General features: G+C 35.7%; 3 protein-coding genes across 4 annotated transcripts; all 3 read right to left on the reverse strand.

Moving 5' to 3' along the window:
- Positions 1-2,226: 2,226 nt before the first annotated feature.
- On the reverse strand, positions 2,227-4,215 carry LOC144556832 (uncharacterized). Its single transcript, XM_078305298.1, has one exon. It carries the CDS (start codon positions 4,198-4,200, stop codon positions 2,386-2,388), a length of 1,815 nt encoding a protein of 604 aa, XP_078161424.1. The 5' UTR covers positions 4,201-4,215; the 3' UTR covers positions 2,227-2,385.
- A 5,431-nt stretch (positions 4,216-9,646) lies between these two features.
- Positions 9,647-15,526, reverse strand: LOC144556829 (uncharacterized). Its single transcript, XM_078305289.1, has 3 exons — positions 15,199-15,526; positions 12,842-14,605; positions 9,647-12,459 (listed from the first exon to the last, which is right to left on the reverse strand). Exons 2-3 carry the CDS (start codon positions 14,580-14,582, stop codon positions 10,028-10,030), a joined length of 4,173 nt encoding a protein of 1,390 aa, XP_078161415.1. The 5' UTR covers positions 14,583-14,605; positions 15,199-15,526; the 3' UTR covers positions 9,647-10,027.
- A 562-nt stretch (positions 15,527-16,088) lies between these two features.
- On the reverse strand, positions 16,089-19,827 carry LOC144556844 (uncharacterized). 2 transcript variants are annotated; one of them, XM_078305321.1, is made up of 3 exons: positions 19,690-19,827; positions 19,028-19,110; positions 16,089-18,271 (listed from the first exon to the last, which is right to left on the reverse strand). In XM_078305321.1, exon 3 carries the CDS (start codon positions 17,827-17,829, stop codon positions 16,810-16,812), a length of 1,020 nt encoding a protein of 339 aa, XP_078161447.1. In that variant the 5' UTR covers positions 17,830-18,271; positions 19,028-19,110; positions 19,690-19,827; the 3' UTR covers positions 16,089-16,809. The 2 variants fall into 2 exon arrangements, with proteins under 2 accessions (XP_078161447.1, XP_078161446.1); XM_078305320.1 differs by lacking the exon at positions 19,690-19,827 and having other exon boundaries at positions 19,028-19,618.

The raw sequence follows: 19,827 nt of genomic DNA on the forward strand, positions 1-19,827 counted from the left end.
TATTATATTATATTATATTATATTATATTATATTATATTATATTATATTATATTATATTATATTATTATATTATACTATATTATTATATTATATTATATTATATTATATTATATTCTATTATATTATATTATTATATTATATTATATTATGATTTTAAACATTTGAATTAATTTAGTATAAAGTCAATCGGTCAAGATTAAAAGATTAATAAATTAATTTTAGTACATTTATTTTTTGAACGTTTTCTTATCGCTTGACTTTATACTAAATTAATTTGAACGTTTAAAATTTTCACATGTAGATGCATCACTCGCAAGATAGGCAGGTTCTAACGGTTTGGATTCGTCATTTGAAAACGATTTAATAAGTTTTGGAGTTAAGCTCACCAAACACTTTGGTGAACTTAAGCACAACTAAACTAGTTCTATTCATAATATAATATATATATATAAGTATATTAATATAATAATATAATATAAAAAACAAAAAAATATAATATATATAAAATCATAATATAATATAATATAATATAATAATATAATATAATATAATAATATAATATAATAGAATATAATATAATAATATAATATAATATAATATAATAATATAATATAATATAATAATATAATATAATATAATATAATAATATAATATAAATATAATATTTCAAATTCTGGACGGGTTTACTTAACCCGTCGAGATTTTTTTTTTTTTTTTTTTTTTTTAACAGACTCGGGACGGGATGCTTAAACCCGTCCGGAATTTTTTTTTTTTTTTTTTTTTTTTTTTACAGACTCGGGACGGGATGCTTAAACCCGTCCGGGAATTTTTTTTTTTTTTCCGTGATGTTAGTTAACGGCTAATCCGATTAACCGGGACGGGTCAATTGGGCCCGTCCGGTGGGACGGGTTTACAGGACCCGGTCTACTTAGTTTTCGAAAAAACTCAACAGTAGTGTTCTTTTTAAATATTTTATTTATTTTATTTCTATTAATAAAAAATTCGGACCCATAGGTATATATTGAAAAGCTGTGATTACAAACCTTACAATTGTCCCAAACAGAAAAAATTCCTAAAATGTGCTGACACGTGCAGCACTATGGTGACAAATAATTGAGAAACCCCTTGTGATGTTCATGAACAATGTCCAATCTAATAAAACCCTGAAATGCTACAATATGTCATTTGAGTGAAATATGAAACGGGATATACACACAACAGTAATTAAAAAGGACAGAATATAAAGCAGTTATATTAACAGCATGCTTGGAACAAACCGTCCCTTGTCGTACTTGTGTCCTTTTAAGGAAGGATATGTTCATCAGAACTTAGTTCAATGCCACAGATCTCATAACCTTGTACCAGTCCTTGTCCTTTTATTTAAAGAACCCTATACAGATCCCATATCATGTACCACACCCCAAATTACAACCAAAACTCACATACAAAAACCAGCAAAGAAATATAGGTTACAACCTACAAGTACCAATTATAGTAGAAAGCCTTTTACATAGACCCCATCCATATCCAGTACCAGACTCCAAAAACCAACTGGTACATAAAAAATAAACTACCTTGCTGCTAACCTAAACAAAAGACCAACTGATACATACAAAGTAATTAAAGCTGACCTAAACTAAAACCAACTGGTACATAAAAGTAAATATTACCTTGCTGCTGACCTAAACAAAAACATAAAAGTACCATGCTAACTTAAACAAATACCAACTGGTACATAGAAAATTAAAATAGCTTACTAAAGACCTAGCTAATTTCATTGAGCATTTTCATCCCATATAAAAGTACTAGCATTTATTTGGATACATTTATTTGGACACCATCAAATAGTTCTGGAGTCTGATGTGGCCTAAATTTCCATCTGACTTGAAGAAATTCATAAATTTCTCCTATATACAGAGAAGGAGAATCTAATTCTGACTTAACTTATTTAATACAAAAAAAAAAAAAATTATTCCGAACATGCAGTGTATTTCCTTTGGTGGTGACCTTGCAATGTAATTACGAGAATAGGAACAGAGAGGCTGTAAAATACCAAAGCTAGGCTTCACACCTAACAGCACTACCTAATAGTATACCTGGTAAGTACTGAATTCTACAAGTTGGATGAAGCACAACTCCAAGTAAAAAGTCAATTAAATTTCAACACAAAATAGAATACAAAATGTAAACTAAATAAAACATCACTAATAAAGAAAGAGCAGTTAAAAGATAATGAAAATATCCAGAAAAAAAAAGAGAAATATTGAGAAAAGTAGTACAAGTACTTCATCTACTAGAACAACAAACTCCCCAAATTACTATATATTGATTATCTGCATTCTAATCAATCATTTTCAATCTGAATCAACACTTCAATCATTAGTTTAACCACTTGTCTGGTCCATGACAACTTTTGCATCTTCGTCTCGCCCCATTTTCAAAAGCAGTTCTAGAATTGGTGCAGAGGCAGCTATATCGGGTTTCACCCCTTCTTGCTTCATTCTGTTCAACACACACATAGCCTGATCTACTTTTCTGTTCTTTGCATATGCTTTCAACACGGAAGTGTAAGACAATAGATCTGGCGCTACATGATTGAGTTGCATTCGATCTAAGATTTTGATCACATCATCAATAGTGCCATAATTTGCATAGCCGGTAAGTAAAATTCTATATGATACAACACCTGGTTTTATACCTCCCCTTACCATTAAGTCAAGCAACTTTTCAGCTTCCTTGTTTTGGCCTTGTCTACACAAAGAATCCATCATTGATCTGTAAGTAACCTCATCCGGCAAAAAGCCTCGATCAATCATATCCTTGAAAACTCTAATCGACTCTTTCCAACAGCCTAGCTTAGAATATCCGTGTATAACACTAGTATATGTGAAAAGATCAAGTGTGACACCTTTATCAATCATATCATACAGTAGTTTCTCTGCCCCATCAGTTTCCCCCCTCTTACAAAGTGCATTGACAATTATAGTGCAAGTCACGGTGTTAGGCAATAATCCCTTTGAAACCATCTCATTTAGTAACTTCTTTGCCTTTTCTGATTTGTTCATCTTGCAAAGCCCATCTATAAGAGTATTATAGGTTTGAACATCAGGATTTGTACCTCTAGAAATCATATTACATAGCAACTCTTCTGCGTTTTCAGTTTCCCCCTCCTTGCATAGAGCATCTATGATGGTAGTATAGGTCACAACAGTGGGATCATGTCCTTTAGAAACCATGGACTGGAGCATTTCCACTGCCTTGCCCAATTGCCCTTTCTTGCACAACCCATCCACGAGAGTATTATAGGTCACAACATCAGGTTGAAGTCCTTTAGAAACCATGTAGGACAACAATTCCTCTGCCTTCTCAGTATCTCCTTCCTTGCAAAGGCCATTAATTAGTGAGCTGTATGTGATTACATTTGGCGCAATACCCTTTGAAAGCATTCGCTCAAACAAACTAAATGCTTTACTAATTGCACCTTCTTTACAAAGGCCGTCAATCAGTGAGCTGTATGTCACTACACTTGGCATAATACCCTTTGAAAGCATTCGGTAAAACAAACTAAATGCTTTACTAACTGCACCTTCTTTACAAAGGCCGTCAATCAGTGAGTTGTAGGTGACTACATTTGGCACAATACCCTTTGAAATCATTTGCTCAAACAAACTAATTGCTTTACTAACTGCGCCTTCTTTACAAAGGCCATCAATAACAGTGCTGTAGGAGATAACATTAGGTGAGCAGCCCAGCTTTGGCATTTTATTGAAAGCCATGGCTATGGCATCACTAATCCTATTCTCAGAACAAAGGCCCTTAAGTAGTGGATTGAAGATGCTAGGTTCAGCTCTCTGCCTGTCCTTAATAAACAGCCCCAAGAAAACCAAGCCTAGTCTCGGCTGATACATTCGGATACAATAGCTGATCAAGACACTATAGGTGCAAGCATTGGGTGACGGTGAGACACCTCTTGATTGGGTCCAGCGGTTAAAAAGTGAAAAGACAGTTGCATAATGGTTGTTTGAGTTCTTCGTACGAGTTAATGCTGTGAATAGTTGATTAAAGGAATAGATGGATGGTGCTGGGTTCTTAGCAACCAGCAAGCGATCAAAAATTTGTAGAGCATCTTTAATAGTAAGAGTGCCCGTCCGATAACGTTCTTTTACAAGTAATTCCAGCTGACGGGTCCCCATGGCCATGGAATGAAATGGTTACAATGGACAGATTCACCTGTAAGATTGGGGGCAGCTTCAACACTGCTTGTAGAAAATGAATAGATGCACCTGTTTGTTTAACTTGGGTGGACAGAAATCCAAAGAGGTCACCTGCAAGGACCTTACTGAAGGTGTGATATAATTTATCAATGGATTACCTGAAAAAAAAAATGAAAGAATGGTAAATTGATTTTGCATAAAGTGCTCAAGTCTTCTCGGTCAGTACAATAGTTACCACACAAAGTACTGTTAGGTTATTCCCCTTTGCGTTAGGAGGGTTTTAGATTCTGCATCGAGTTGGACTCTTTCAGAAGGGCTTTTTGGTCATTTTTCCATTCTAGGGATTTGGTCAACGAGCAAAGTGATCTAAAGAATCAACAAGCAACCAATGACTAAAAGCTAGAAAACAATAAATCATACTGAATGTAGCAAAAGGCTAAATACGAACTCCTATTTCCTAAATTAATGTTTTCTGACCAGTCCTCTTATACAACTTAACAAACCTGTAGTCTGTATGAAACAAAGTTTGACCTTAAGAATCAGATTTTAGAAGTTAATTGGGACTGTTTCTGATTTTCTTTTTGTTCCCTTGAGAAATCGGAGCATAGTTGAGGCTCTAAGAAATAACTCCTGGTAACATACTAAAAAAGTGGTGCCTCTAGAATTGGTACAGAAAGACTTATATCAGATTCGATGCCTCTCAACAATTACGATTAAACATCGTAACGCCAGCCTAATTTATGTCCCTAACAAACAAATTCCTCCTAATAAAGTTATTTAAACCATCTCAAATGAAAAGGCAAGACTTGATCAGCCTTAAAGCAAAAGGAACCTGAGATTGCACCATTGATTGGAATTTGAATAACCAGCCGTGAAAAAATTAATAATGATTCTGCTAAAGAGAAATACTTGATCGAAAAATGAATCAGTCTGACATGATTATTAAGATATAAGTTCATCACTATGCTTGCAACCTTTGAACTGTGCAGCACAAGCACAAATCCTAAGAATTTTGAGAACCCTAACAATATCATAAAAGTAGTAACTATTTTGATAACCAAAATGGCACTCTTCGTGTGCTCTCATTCTCTTATTTTTTGTATTGAACATAACTACATTGGTCGTTGGTTCATAACCTAAAGCCCCATTTCCTTTCCCATGGTCTTTTGCTTCTTATTTTCCTAACTTTGGCTTTAAGCCAACTTGTTAGAAAGTAATAGACAGTGATGCATAATTACCACATATTTGCGGTCCTAAATGATACTCAATTTATGCCTTGTTTCTCAATTTGATAGAAACAGCAAAGGATATTCTCCCTTAGATGAATCAAAATTAGATACCATAGTGTAAGTTTCTTTGGGACATTTCATCAAGTAACTTGTGTGCACGGTCAGGGATTCCCAAATGATAAATTCATGTTCACAAATGTAGTACCAAATAGAGATCTTAAATTGAGGGAACAAAAGAGTTGACCACCCCGATCTATCAAAAGGATTAATTATTTTATGGAGTAAATGCAAATTAGCTAAAGTTGCTGATCTATCAAGAGAGCAGGCAGAGCAGTTACCATGGTTGAAAGTTAGAGAGAGCCTGGCTAGTTTGTCTCGTCTGCTTGCATTTGAGAGAAGAGGTGGAGAAGTGGTTTAGGCAGCACGTATGAAGCATCTCTCTGTGGGGCATTTCAACAAACAGTTGTGTTGCGACTTGAGAGAGAGGAGGAACTAAGCTGACTGACAACTTAAGAAGAAGAGAGGAGTGGGAAGCCGACTAAAAATCAAAGTGAGAAGGTGAGGTGAGTTTAGAGAAGAGTGGGGCGCCGCGCTGGGACTAATCAAAGTAGACTGTGGTGGTTCTCAAGTCCCAATTTAAAGCACTTCCTTTAATACGTAAAAAGCCAATTTTGATTGATATAAAAAGACGGGAGATGCGAGAAAGCACAATTTTGGAGTCAATGCGAGTCGAATTCACATCCTCTGAGATATCTAATGTTTTGTGTGACTTATCTGAAAATCTCTACTGTTCAAATACGCTTTGCACGAATCTCAAAGCCTCTATAATACTGGCTCCGCGCTAGCTCTGAATAGGCACACGACACGTAGGTCACGTAAGATATGAGATATCTCAGACGATACGCACTTGTGGGATTCTGGGAAAAAAGTCTTTGCCGATACTAATTTAAAAGAAAGAATTTGTTCAATGAAGTTCTTCAATTATTTGACATAATCAAGTCACAAACAAATTATTAATTAATAACCTTACATAATCAAGTCCGGAATGTTAAGGATCTTCAAGACAAAATTAAGATCGACATCAAGAGTTCAGAAACTTGACTAAATACAATAAATGGAATCCATTGTTGGATCAAGCATATCTCTTAAGTAAGCATCATGATTACTACAGGCTCAACATAGAACCAATGTGTAAAGTGAGCAAAAATAGTCTCATTTGACTACTAAACTCTAGTCCTTAAAAGTTTAAGCTGGTTTGAAACAGATTAAAGGTTCAGTAGGGACTGGTATAGGAGTACTGAACTCATGAAATTAGTTCCTGGCCAAAATAGGGTATGTTTCTGGATGAAACAGAGTTGTTCCTGGTAGAAACAAAAATGCAGAAATGTGTTTGGTTCTGGAATGGCCGAAACAGCATGTTCCTTAACGAAACATAGGCTGAAGCAGTCTGGTCCTGGAGAAAACAGAGATGTTCCGGCAGAAACAACAATGCAGAAATGTGCTTGGTTCTGGAATGGCCGAAACAGCATGTTCCTGACCGAAATATAGGCCTAAACATTTGTTCCTGGCCAAAAAAATGTTGTTCCTGGAAGAAACAACAATGCAGAAATGTGCTTGGTTCTAAAATGGCAGAAAAAGAGGCAGAAACCATTTTTTTTTTTTAAGTATAATGTTGTATAACTTCGTTTTTTTTATTTGGAATTCATGTTGTATAATGTTTGTTATTTTAGTATAATGTTGTATAACTTAGTTTAATGTAATATGTTTTAGTATAATGTTGTATAATTTAGCATATTTTGCATAATTTATATAATTTTAGTAGAGGAGGGTTCAAATGCCTCCATTTTTTGTGCCTCCATCATACTTCAATTTTTAAAAACTTAAATAACTCAAAGTTTAAAACTTAAACGTCAAAATAAAATTGTTAGATGTGGTCTATATTATTTTCTCTATGTACCCATTAAAAATTATAACATTTTGATTTTGCTTTTATAGTTTTATGTGAATCAATAAGTTAAAAAATCAATGCCTAGAAGTTATCCACATTAGTATACATTTTTCAAGCTTAAGATAGCAACCAAAACAAAGTTGAAATGTCATAATTTTTTACACGTGCATAGATAAAATGATGTAGATCACATCTAACTGTTTTATTTTGAATTTTAAAATTTAAATTTTGAGTTATTAAAGTTTTAAAAAATAGAGATGTGATGGAGGCACAAAAAATGGGGGCATTTGAACCAGGGGCGGAACTCGACTTTAAGTATAGGGGGGCTGACCGACTAAACATCATATATTAAAAATATTTTTTAATAAAAATCAATATCTATATAACACAAAATAATATAATTCTTCACTATTTGATTGTATAGAATTTATAATAAGTAAGTAAAACCAATAAATGATATGTTTATCGAAATAGAAAAAACATAATAAATTCATATTCATATATTTTTTTTAATTTAAATTTGAATATGATTTTCTAAAAGAGAAAATTCTACAATAATCTCATTTAAACTAACCTTATTAGCTATTTCTTTCTCGATATAAACAGGCATGTAATCTTTTTCTTAAACATAATTTTACATGTGTACAAATAACTTATAAAAAAATAAATAACCTCTTCTACAATTCCATGCACTAATAATGTTTGACATAATTTAATTTTTTATGCAGAAAATTAAAAATTTAACAACATCTGCGAATACAATAAATATCATATTAGTGATTTAATATGAAAGTAAAATGCTAAAATTAGCATTCATCACAGATCCATTAGTGAGAAGTAATACGCTGGTTAATTAACTCAAACTTTGAAATATTGAATAAATTAATCTAATAATTATTAAAAAGTTCCTTTTCCACACAAAAGAATTCATACCAACTTAAGGTAACAAAATATTTCTCTTTGGATCTGGATCGTCCAATCAAAATCTACACGACTATTAAAGCGGCCCCGTGCATTCCACTTGCCGGCTTGGCTTGAATTCCGATCGGACGGCCATGGTCCAAACAAAAATATTATGTTACCTCAGAGGATATGGATTCATTCTTTTCCTGTTATACGTTTTACCTTTCTATATTTCAACAAATTTCCAATCAAAGATTATGTGCATGTTTTCTTGAGTTGAGGGGTTATGTATTCTTGTTGTTTTTTATTTCGTTTGGATTATGTGCATGTTTTATGAGGTGTTTTTGGTTCTAGTGCAAATCCCTCTGTTGTTAATTTGGGTACACCCCTCCTCAAGTTTCTTAATGCAATATAGTGATGTCTGTTTGTAAAAACTTTGTTTAGTTGAATTAAATGCCTACATGCTTTAATAATAATAAAAAAAATCAAGTCAAAGATGGTTTTTTTTTTTTTTTACATGGTTTTGGTAAGTTGGAAATCCAAAAGACATGTTATTCTTCTATATAAGCCCTTCAAATTTTTTTTATTATCATAGAGGGAGCTAGTACATATAAAATAAAAAAATTCTGTGTATATAATAATAAATTTTGAAAACCATGGGGTTTACTTAGCCACCCCTGCAATGTACTACCTTCCGCCCCTGATTTGAACCCTCCTCATTTTAGTATAATGTTGTATAATGTAGTGTAATGTATCATATTTTGTGACATGTATGTTGTATCAGAAGTTTAATACATTAAAACTTTTGTAAGGAGTTTCAGTAATCAAATCGGTGAAAATTTCTCACTTTTTTCAAAAGAAAAATTGATGCAGTTTGAAAAAAATAACAATCATTCGCCAATTGTTAAAAAAGAAACACTTTAATTATATTGGCACTTGAAGAGTGGCCAAATAATAAAAGAAAATTAATTTTTGAAAGCGGCATATTTACTTCTAGATTTAAATAGAAGTCTCTGTGTGTTCCTCCGAGTTTGCACATCAATTTTAATTTGTTATTTTCAATAAAAGAAAGAAATCAAAAGCATATTGTTATCTTGAAGCTAAGTAGCATTCATCAACCTTGTCAATAGTTTACTTTTTAAACAAATATGTTGAAGTTCCACGATTAAAGCAAATACAAGGTGATTTTATGAATTCAATCGACAATAAATTGGTGCTCAATTTCCTCATAACATCAATTTCAATTTTCAACAACACAAAACAAAATAAAATATCACTTGTCAACCAGCATGAACCCTACATCAGAATCAACTGTACAATATACAAATACCTTTCAATTTAACCAAAGAAATAGCATAACCAATATTTAACAAACTTATATTCACTTACATTACAATATCTAGATTACAAGGCATTGACCATCTCAAACTCTCGCATCAAAAAAGAAAATACTATCATAAACTCTTTATCCTTACAACAAACAATCGCAAGTACAAAACTCTCAAGCAAAAATGATAAAATAAAAAACAATAAACAAATCTATCCACAATAATAAAAAGAACGACCTAATCAAAATATCAAGCCCAAAAAAGGGAAAATGAATAACACACTAAAACACAAGCACCCACACAGCTTATGCGGTAGAAAAAATAGTAACCGCACAAAAGAAATTCACCTTTGCATTTTTTTTTAACTTTGTTTTAACTAGTTCTCCTTTCAGTAAAATAATCCACTACTCTTTTTCCATATTTGAGCCATTTACTACAGGCAACTCAGTGGCAACTTTCGAATCACCAACTTCCGTAAGTGAATTTACTTGCTTCGTTGCCAAATTATTATCCTCCAATGATTTGGCATTTACAACTACCATCCCAAATTCAGTTTCTTCAACCGATTCGGGAATCCCATTTCCCAAGCTGTCGTTAACAACCTCCCCATCTTGCTTCAAACCTGAATCAACAACATCTCCGCAAGTGCCACTTACATGCAGCATTGCAGAACCGATATCTTCAACAGATTTTGCATCTAGTACTAGCATGCCCGAATCAGAATTTTCAACAATCCCGGGATTTTCACTACCCGCATTTTGTTTTCCAAGAACTTCACCTACTTGTTGGAAAACATAGTTAATATCTGCCACAGAGCTAGCTTTTACAACTAGCATACCTGAATCAGTCTCATCAACCAATCCTGTCTCTGTATTACCAGGGGTTTCCCTTACTTGCAACATTGCTGACTCGATATCAACAGATTTTGCATCAATGACCAGAATGCCCGAATGAGAATCTTCAACAATTCCCAGATTTTCACTTTCCGCATTTGTGTTTCCAAGAGTTTCACCGACCTGTTGCAAACCCGAGTCAATGTCAGCCAGTGAACTGGCTTTGATCTTTGACTCGGTCTCATCTACCATTCCTGAATTTCCAGTTCCTGTCACTTCAGTTACTTGCATGACTGCTGAATCAATGTCTTCAATTGACTTTGCATTGAATACCATGATTCCCGAGTTGGCATCTTCAACTAACTTGGGGCTTTCACTTCCAGTATCGGACTTTCCGGGAACTTCACCTACTTGTTTAAAAACCAAGTTCATATCTGCCAGAGAATTGGCTTTTACAACTAGCATACCGGACTCTGTCTCGTCAACTAAACCTGCATCTTCACTTTCATTAGCTTCACTTGCATTCAGAATTGCTGAATCAATATCATCTAGAGAACTCGCATCGAGAACAACCATACCATTCTCCAAACCTCCCGCATTTTGGGAAGTTCCTGCATTTCCACTATCTGATTCAGGTATTCTGAGAATTTCACCTACTTGCTTGAATACTGACTCAATATCTGCCGTGGATTTTGCTTTAACAACTAACATCCCTGAATCGGTCTCATCAACCAACCCTGAATCCCCATGAGAGCTTCCCTCAAACACTTCACTTACATTCAACATTACTGAATCAATGTCATCGATAGATTTTGCATCAAGAACTACCATGTCCGAATTGGCATCTGCTGCAAATCCTGCATTTACGCCTACCTTATCAGGTTTTCCGATAACTTCTCCTACCTGCTTGAAAACCAAGTCGATATCTTCCTTAGAGCTTGCTTTCACAACTAACATCCCCGACTCAGTCTCATCCACTAATCCCACATCTTCACTGGCGGTAACATCACTGATTTGCATCATCGCCGACTCAATATCATCTATACTTTTTGCTTCAAGAACTACCATATCCATTTCTGCATCTCCACTCTGTGTGACTGTGCTTCCGACTAAAGCATCTCGCACTTGCTCGAAAGTTGTATTGATATCTACTATGGACTTAGCTTTTACTACCAACATACCTGATTCGGTCTCATCAATAACCCCAGTATCTTCACCTTCTGCAAGTGAAGTTGCAACTTGCACAAAAGCAGACTCGAGATCTGCATGAGATTTCTCTTTGACGGCCAACATTCCTGACTCTGTCTCTTCCACAATTCCAGGAATCTCACTTTCTACAACTTCACTACCAAGAAGCACCATGTCAGATTGCTCGGCTTTCATGACAGTAACTGGACTTTCATATGATTCGTCGGGTACTTCATCCAACAAGGCATTGATCTCTTCTGTGGAGGTTGAATGTAGAATATGCCGTCTCGGGTTGTACACTGTCTGTTCCGGGTTTTCATTAGGTTCCAAAAACAAAACCACACCTGGCTCAATACCCGCATTTTGAGCCCCCCCAAACTGCTGATTAGACTCAATAATTGTGTTCTGGAACTCGAGCCACGATATATGCTGATGTGGCACAAAATCTCCTACTGCATCTAGCTCGGTCAGCAAATCCTCATCTATCTCATTGTATTCAACTGGCTCGGGGTAGATCTGATCAGCATCCTCATCAGAATCCTGGTCAGATTCTAGTGGATCCAGTAACTCTAGGTTTGTCTTATCGGGCTTATTATCCTTTGTGGTTTCTTCCTCTGGGATCGGATGTAGGTCCATGAGGCTGAATTGTGAGGTTTTAATGGTGTTCTCCTGAGAGAGATTGGTGATCTGTTGTGAGGCTAAAGGGGTTGTATTGGGCTCCACTGGTTTGTAAATATCTTCAAAATATCTTGGCATAGAATCTAATTCACTCAAGAGGGGTTGACTGGATGAGCTGGCACCAGCCTTATCTTCAGCTGCACAATAAGTGTTATTTTAGAGTTTACCCAAGCTATGATTTTACTGAGGATTGCATTGCCAAGAAACCATGTATTGGATAAGGAACTTTCCTTCTGCCTTTGTGGATATTCAGACAAAATTATTTCTTTTTTGGTTCTTATGGCTTACAACACAAAGTAGAAACACAATTCGGGATTTCTAATCATATAATACCATGGGCATACAGTCATTAGTCGTAGTACTGAGTGGAAAATTAACAGTACTAGTTGAATCCTGCTTTCCAAATGACAATCTAACAGAGCATCAGTACCATCACGCAACATTATAAACCAGATTTGATAACAGACCTTGGTCTTAACAAAAATTAAAAAGGAAAAAATAAATACACAGCCAACATACCTTCTACATCATCCCAGACAAGTAAATCCGGTATGGCATCCGCAGGCCCGATCTTCTCTGACGAGCTGAAGTACCCAGAATGGATAGAGGGGCTCTCTCGCCCTCCATTTGATTCAAACTCGCTGTTGTCTAGTTGAACAGCAACCGAGCTTATATCGTCAGAGGATATGCTCCCTTCATCTTCATCTATTTCCTCATCGTGCCTCACTGGGTTGGATCCCACATTGAGATCCTCAACATGGGATGAGGTATCGATCTCCAATGGGGAACTTGACTTGCTCTCGCTATTTCCACTAATTTGCCTCTCAAAAGTACCTACATTAGATGAGCTCTCTTCTTTGATTGTATCGGTACCGGAATCGGATACAATAAATGGCTTGAAACGAGAAAACTGTCTGTCCTGTCTGAAATCCCCACTGGAATGATTGAAACTATCATGCCTAGTAAAAAGCATGTCCCGATGCGATGCTGACATGTACTGTCTTGGGGTCCACGATTCGTGGGAGAGAACCATATTCTCGGTTGGCTCCTCGTATGGTTCGTCAAATGGGTTTCGTCTTGGTACCAGTACCGATGGTGCTGAACCTGGTACCGGGTTATCATCCAAAAATGATGAATCGAATGGGTTTTCTCTCTGCACCGACACACGTGGCACGTGAACACGAAACTGTGATAAGTCATCGAGAGCAGTACCTGTAGTAGTGGAGCCTGTGGGATTTCCATCCAAGTTAATCAAGTTTCGATCAAGATCAAAACGTATGTTTTTTCTTGACCGTCTCCGAGCCATCAAGTTCTCAAGGCGGCGGTTCCTCTCTACTTCAGAATATCCCAGATCCATCAAGTTTTTTTGGTCATCAACTGTCCAGGTAAATGCAGTTTCATGTGACTCATCTCCCTTCTTCGCACTTTTATCTTCTTCTTCTTCTTCATCAGCACTTTCAACCTGGAGTAGGTCGTGAGATGATGCCTGGGAGCTGGAGTCAGAATCATCTTCCTGGTTTTGGATCGGGGATGAATCTAGATCCAACAAGGGGTCAATTTCTTCTAGCAGTGGGATTATGTCCGTCATGGAGGCATCAGGGGACGAGCTCTCAGCACCGTCGGATTCAAAACCAGACGAAGCATCATGATTGTCAATTCTTTGCCAATGTGGGGAATCAACAAACTCCTCCAAAGCTGAATTTTTTGAATATACAAAACTAGATTCGCCAAGTTCTCTCTCAATAGAGAGAGATCTTTCATCGGAAATTACACTTTCTTTCTCTTGAATGGTGTCTATTGGTAAGGTATCACTTTTTGGTGAAAAGGCGACTGCTTGTTCAAAGAAACTTATCTCTTCTAGTTCTCTTTTGGTAATGTCGGGTTTTTGGTCCTCATAAGTATTTTGGACTGCAGAGATTTCACTATTTTTAGAAACAATATTGTTTGGAGCTTCACTGGCACTAAACAATGAAATCTGATCGGTATTTATAGTCCTTTCTTCTTCTCCTTCTTCTTCTTCAATTTGAGGAACATTCGGCTGGCCAAAACTGAGGATGGTACCAAGGAGAAGTGTTGTACAAACAAGAACAGGGGAGGTTGAGAGGAGAAAAGAAAATAGGGATGGGAATAACCGGTAGAGAAGTAGAAGCAATAGGCCGAAACTTATAAAAACCGGATGTTTATACACAGATCGGCACAAAAGCCTGATTGAAAGTACCAGAAATCTTTTTATGGTTTTTGCAATTTCACTAGTAGACATGGCTATAATGCTCCAATTGAATTCTGGTGATCACAGAGAAGAAAAAAAAAGAGAGAGAAAGGATTAGCTTCTTGATGTAGGCTTTTTTTTTTTTTTCTTTTGGACTTGACTGAATACACATTACCAGTTGAAAGAAAACTGTATTAACAAAAATAATAGTAATTACATAGTAATTTGAGCTAACCATTTCTGATCACTGTTTTTAACTTAAATATGATCCTCTAATTAAGGCAAGTTTATTAAACCAATACATTGGGTGAAAAATAGCTGGTACACAAAAATAAACATCAAGCATTTAGAAAGGGTACTAAAAGAGATCGTTTTAAGTTAAGATACTCAACTGAACAAGCAAAGTAGTTTTTTATGTACTAAAAGAAAATAAAAAACAGTAGTTACGATCCAATTGATTACAAATAAAGTAACATAGTAAGATTGATTTATTTAACATTATACTTGCTATCTAAGCCAGATCACTCAACTTCTAGAAAAAAATAAAAATAAATAGTTTACTAGAGTTCTAGACAGTGTTAATTCGTCCAATCAAATCACACAAACTTATCTCTCATCATTGCATGGCAAAATTACTAATGAAAACATAAGATTCAGCTACACTAACCTCGATTTTGTGATGGAAAATCCGTTTTTGGAGACCAAACGATCGGGCCCAGATGGGAAGGGGGGGACTTTTTCTGAAGAAATGTCAAGTGAAGATCAGATCTTTTACATGGGATGGATTGAAGAGTAAAAACTCTAGCAGTTGAAATCTAGAATTAGACTTTAATGTAACCAATTGGAATTCTTTCGGTGAGGTGCGATGTGGATTTGGTGGATTTGGTGGCATGGGGCGGCTGTTAAAAAATGGAGAAGGGAAAGAGACCTGACCCAACTACAAATGAGCAAGGAAAAAAGGAAAGGAAAGGTATAAAGTGGAATAAAGGTGTTCTGTGAAGTATTCTCTTTTCATTTTTGAGGAGAAGTATTCAATGTATAGTTATATACATAATACAGGAGGCTGACAAGCCGACCAGATCCAACGTGTGATGTACATTATTCTCCTTTTGATCTGTATTTTATGATTAATTTATTATGTCAATGTCTTTTGATCTGTATTTTAGATTAATTTATTATTCTCCCTTTGATTCTAGTGCGGACCAACCATTATTTAAATAAAATTAAATCTGTAGGTGTATTGCATAAATGTAACATCTTGAAAATTGGGTCTTAATTAATTAATTATATTTACAAGACTTTTTCATAACATAAGTTTTAACTTTTATTACATAATTTATGTTTATTTTTAAATTTTTTTAACGGAAATAGATATGGAGGATTAAGTAATTAAAAAGAAAAATTAATATGGAAATAAATTTGTCATTAAATTGGTCATTTAATTGTATTGAACCATCTGTGGCTTGCATACCCATCGTAATGACAAATAACAAACATCTGGTCTGAGCATGAGAAGCTGTGGCTTGCATACCCATCAAGAGACCGAGGGCTTCCATCTGAAAGAGGAAAAAACAGTACAACATTTATAGCCTAATTGTATAAGTTTACACCCCCAAAAACCAACTTTATAAAGCCTAAGCCAAAGGGCTATTGGTGGAGAAAACAATAAAATCACAAAAAAAAAAAAATACTAATTGCAGAATAACCAAATAACATTACAAAGTATAGCAAAAATAATCAGCAAAGTAGAACAAATACTTTAAAGTTAATAACGCAAGGAGCTGCCCAAAGTAAACTAATTGATTATCTACATTCCAAGAAGCTATCTTCGACCCGATTTAGCACATTAATCATTTGTCTTGCCACTTGTCTGCTCCATGAGATCTCTTGCATCTTCGTCTCGCCCCATTTTCAAAAGCAGTTCTAAAATTGGTGCAGAGGCAGAAAAATCGGGTTTCACCCCTTCTTGCTTCATTCTGTTCAACACGCACATAGCCTGATCTACTTTTCTGTTCTTTGCATATGCTTTCAGTATGAAAGTGTAAGTCGAGAGATCTGGTGCTACATTATTGAGTTGCATTCTATCTAAGATATTCATCACATCATTGATAGTGCCATAATTTGCGAAGCCGGTAAGTAAAATTCCATATGATCCTGTATCTGGTTTTATACCTCCCTTGTACATCAAATCAAGTAACTTTTGGGCTTCCTTGATTTGGCCGTGTTTGCACAAAGAATCCATCATTGATCTAAATGTAACCTCATCCGGCAAAAAGCCTCAATCAATCATATCCTTGAAAACTCTAATTGTCTCTATCCAGCAGCCAAGCTTAGAGTATCCATTTATAAGACTATTATATGTGATGAGATCTGGTGTGGCACCTTCATCAACCATATCATACAGTAGTTTTTCTGCCCTGTCAGTTTCTCCCCTCTTGCAAAGTGCATCCACAATTATATTGCAAATCACGGTGTTAGGCAATATTCCCTTTGAAACCATCTCATTTAGTAACTTCTTTGCCTTTTCTATTTTGTTCATTTTGCAGAGCCCATATATAAGAGTAGAGTAGGTTAAAACATCAGGATTTTTACCTCTAGAAATCATAATACACAGCAGTTCCTCTGCCCTTTCAATTCCCCCCTCCTTGCATAGTGCATCTATGATGGTATTATATGTCACAACATTGGGATCATGTCCTTCATAAACCATGGACTGGAGCATTTCAACTGCCTTGTCCAATTGCCCTTTCTTGCACAACCCATCCACGAGAGTATTATAGGTCACAACATTAGGTTTAAGTCCTTGAGAAACCATGTAGGACAACAATTCCTCTGCCTTCTCAGTATCTCCTTCCTTGCACAGGCCATTAATCAATGAGTTGTATGCGACTACATTTGGTGCAATACCCTTTGAAAGCATTCGCTCAAACAAACTAAATGCTCTAATAATTGCCCCTTCTTTACAAAGGCCGTCAATCAGTGAGCTGTATGTGACTACACTTGGCACAATACCAGCTGAAAGCATTTGCTCAAACAACCTAAATGCATTACTAACTGGGCCTTCTTTACAAAGGCCATCAATAACAGTGTTGTAGGAGATCACATTAGGTGTGCAACCCAGCTTTGGCATTTTGTATAGCAACATGGCTACGGCCTCACTAACCCTATTCTCATAACAGAGGCCCTTGAGTAGAGGAGTGAAGATGAAAGCATTAGCTCTCTGGCCCTCCCTAATGAACCGCCCAAAGAAAATCAACCCAAGTCCCAGATGATTCATACGGATACAGCAGCCAATCATGACACTATAGGTGCAAACATTGGGTGAGGGTGAAACCCTTTAGGTTGGGTCAAGCGGTTAAAGAGTGAAAAGACTGTTGCATAATGGTTGTTCGAGTTCTTCATACGAGTTAAGGCTATCAAGAGTTAATTAAAGGAAATGATGGACGGTGCTGGGCTCTTAGCGGCCAGCAAGCGACCGAGAACGTTCTTTTATAACCAGTTCCAGTTGGTGGATCCCCATGGCAGTGTGTTGGAAATGGTCTGATTCAGGTATAACTTATAAGATCGGTGGTAGCCTCAAAACTGCTTCTAGAATATATATATATATGGGCTGGCTGATACACCTGTTTGATTGATTTTGTATGGACAGATATCCAGAGAACTCTGCCATCACAGTTCGAGGAGAGAGGTTGGCTGCAAGGGCCTTACTGAATGAATGCTATAATTTATCAATGGATTACCTACAAAATAAAAAACGAAAGAATGGTGAATAGATTTTGCATAAAGACTTGCAGGTCAGTACAATAGGTGCCATGTTTAATGGCAATGCACAATTAGGTACAGTCTCATGTAGTCTCACAATGTAATAGTCCAACAAAATTAGGTAGTCTCACACAATTTCGATCAGATCACCTGCCATGCTATTAGGCTACAGTTATGTACTGCCAGATGTATTTTTTTTGCTATATATATTTGCATTTTTTTTAATTTTTGGATAGGCAGGTCTAGCAATTAGCAAAGGACAGTTGTATAATAAAATTAAGCACTTCTAGAAGGGCTTTTTGGTGATTTGCCAGCCAGGGATATGGTCAATGAGAACTCCTATTAACTTTATTATTGTTTTCAGTTCAGTACTCCTATACCAGTCCCAACTGAGTCTGTAGTAATCTGTATCAAACCAACTTAAACTTTTTAAGGACCAGAGTTTAGTAGTTAATTGGGACTGTTTTTGTTTGTTTTTTGTTCACTTTACACATTGGTTCTATATTTATGATCTAAAATTATAATTCCTAGTACCATAGTAAGAAGCTCAGGCCTTTATAATTGATACAGCTTGACCAATAACAGAAGTTATGCATCTCATAATTACAAATAAACATTGCAACACCAGCCTAATTTATGGTCCCAAGTTCCCAACAAACCAATTACTCTTTATTCTTTACAAAGAATATAAAAAATGACCTTACAAATTGATACAAAGCCAAGAAAATGAGTACCAGTACAGTATTGCCAAAACTTGATCGGTTCAGTAGCTATAAAACCCAAATTGACAGTCCTAGGTTGGAACTCGAACTGTAACCTGCTCATAGAATAATATTAATCATTATGCTTAAGAGATATACTTGATCTAACAATGAATTTCTTTTATTGTATGTGCTATATTATTACACCAATATGCATGTAACCTTCAAATAAGTTTATCTCCTGGATGATAGCCACCACAATCCTTAATACTAGTAAATATGCAAATAATACCAGTAGCTACCCAAAAGTAGTACTTCTAGTGTGCTTCCATTCTACTATTTTTTTTGTATGTACGCAACATGACTAAATTGTTGCTGGCTCATATAGTTGACTAGACAAAATGACTACATTCAGGTGCTTTTTCCATGGCCTTTTGCTTCATATTTTACAATGTTCGCTGTAACCCAAATTTTTAAATAAATACTAGAGAGTGATGCATAATTACCACCCAAACTTTAGTCAATTGGTTTTATGCTGTGTTACGAAGCACCTATTTGACAAAAGAGCAAAGGATACTTCCCATGAAAGATTTGACAAATTGAATTCCAGACTGTACCAGGATCTACCAAAGTTATAAGTTTGTCCTAAATTCAAAGCATGTAAAGAAACTAGCAAAGGAACACAGAGGTCTTACCACAGTTAGAGAGAGCCTAGTCCTAGTCTGTCTTCTATAATTTGAAAGAAGAGGTAGAGCACTTCTTTAGGCAACAAGTATGAAGCGTGGCTACACAAAACTGGTGCTTGGAGCGACGAAACTTCTCAGGAGCATTTT

This window comes from Carex rostrata, chromosome 7 (assembly GCF_964058835.1).
Source record: "Carex rostrata chromosome 7, lpCarRost1.2, whole genome shotgun sequence".
NCBI lineage: Eukaryota > Viridiplantae > Streptophyta > Magnoliopsida > Poales > Cyperaceae > Carex > Carex rostrata.

Bases quoted from the DNA above. Each gene is read 5' to 3' on its own strand.
- LOC144556832 (XM_078305298.1), bottom strand. From the start codon at position 4,200: ATGGCCATGGGGACCCGTCAGCTGGAATTACTTGTAAAAGAACGTTAT.
- LOC144556829 (XM_078305289.1), bottom strand. From the start codon at position 14,582: ATGTCTACTAGTGAAATTGCAAAAACCATAAAAAGATTTCTGGTACTT. The intron at 12,460-12,841 runs GTATGTTGGCTG...CTTATTGTGCAG, and splicing joins TGTCTGGGATGATGTAGAAG to CTGAAGATAAGGCTGGTGCC.
- LOC144556844 (XM_078305321.1), bottom strand. From the start codon at position 17,829: ATGATTGGCTGCTGTATCCGTATGAATCATCTGGGACTTGGGTTGATT.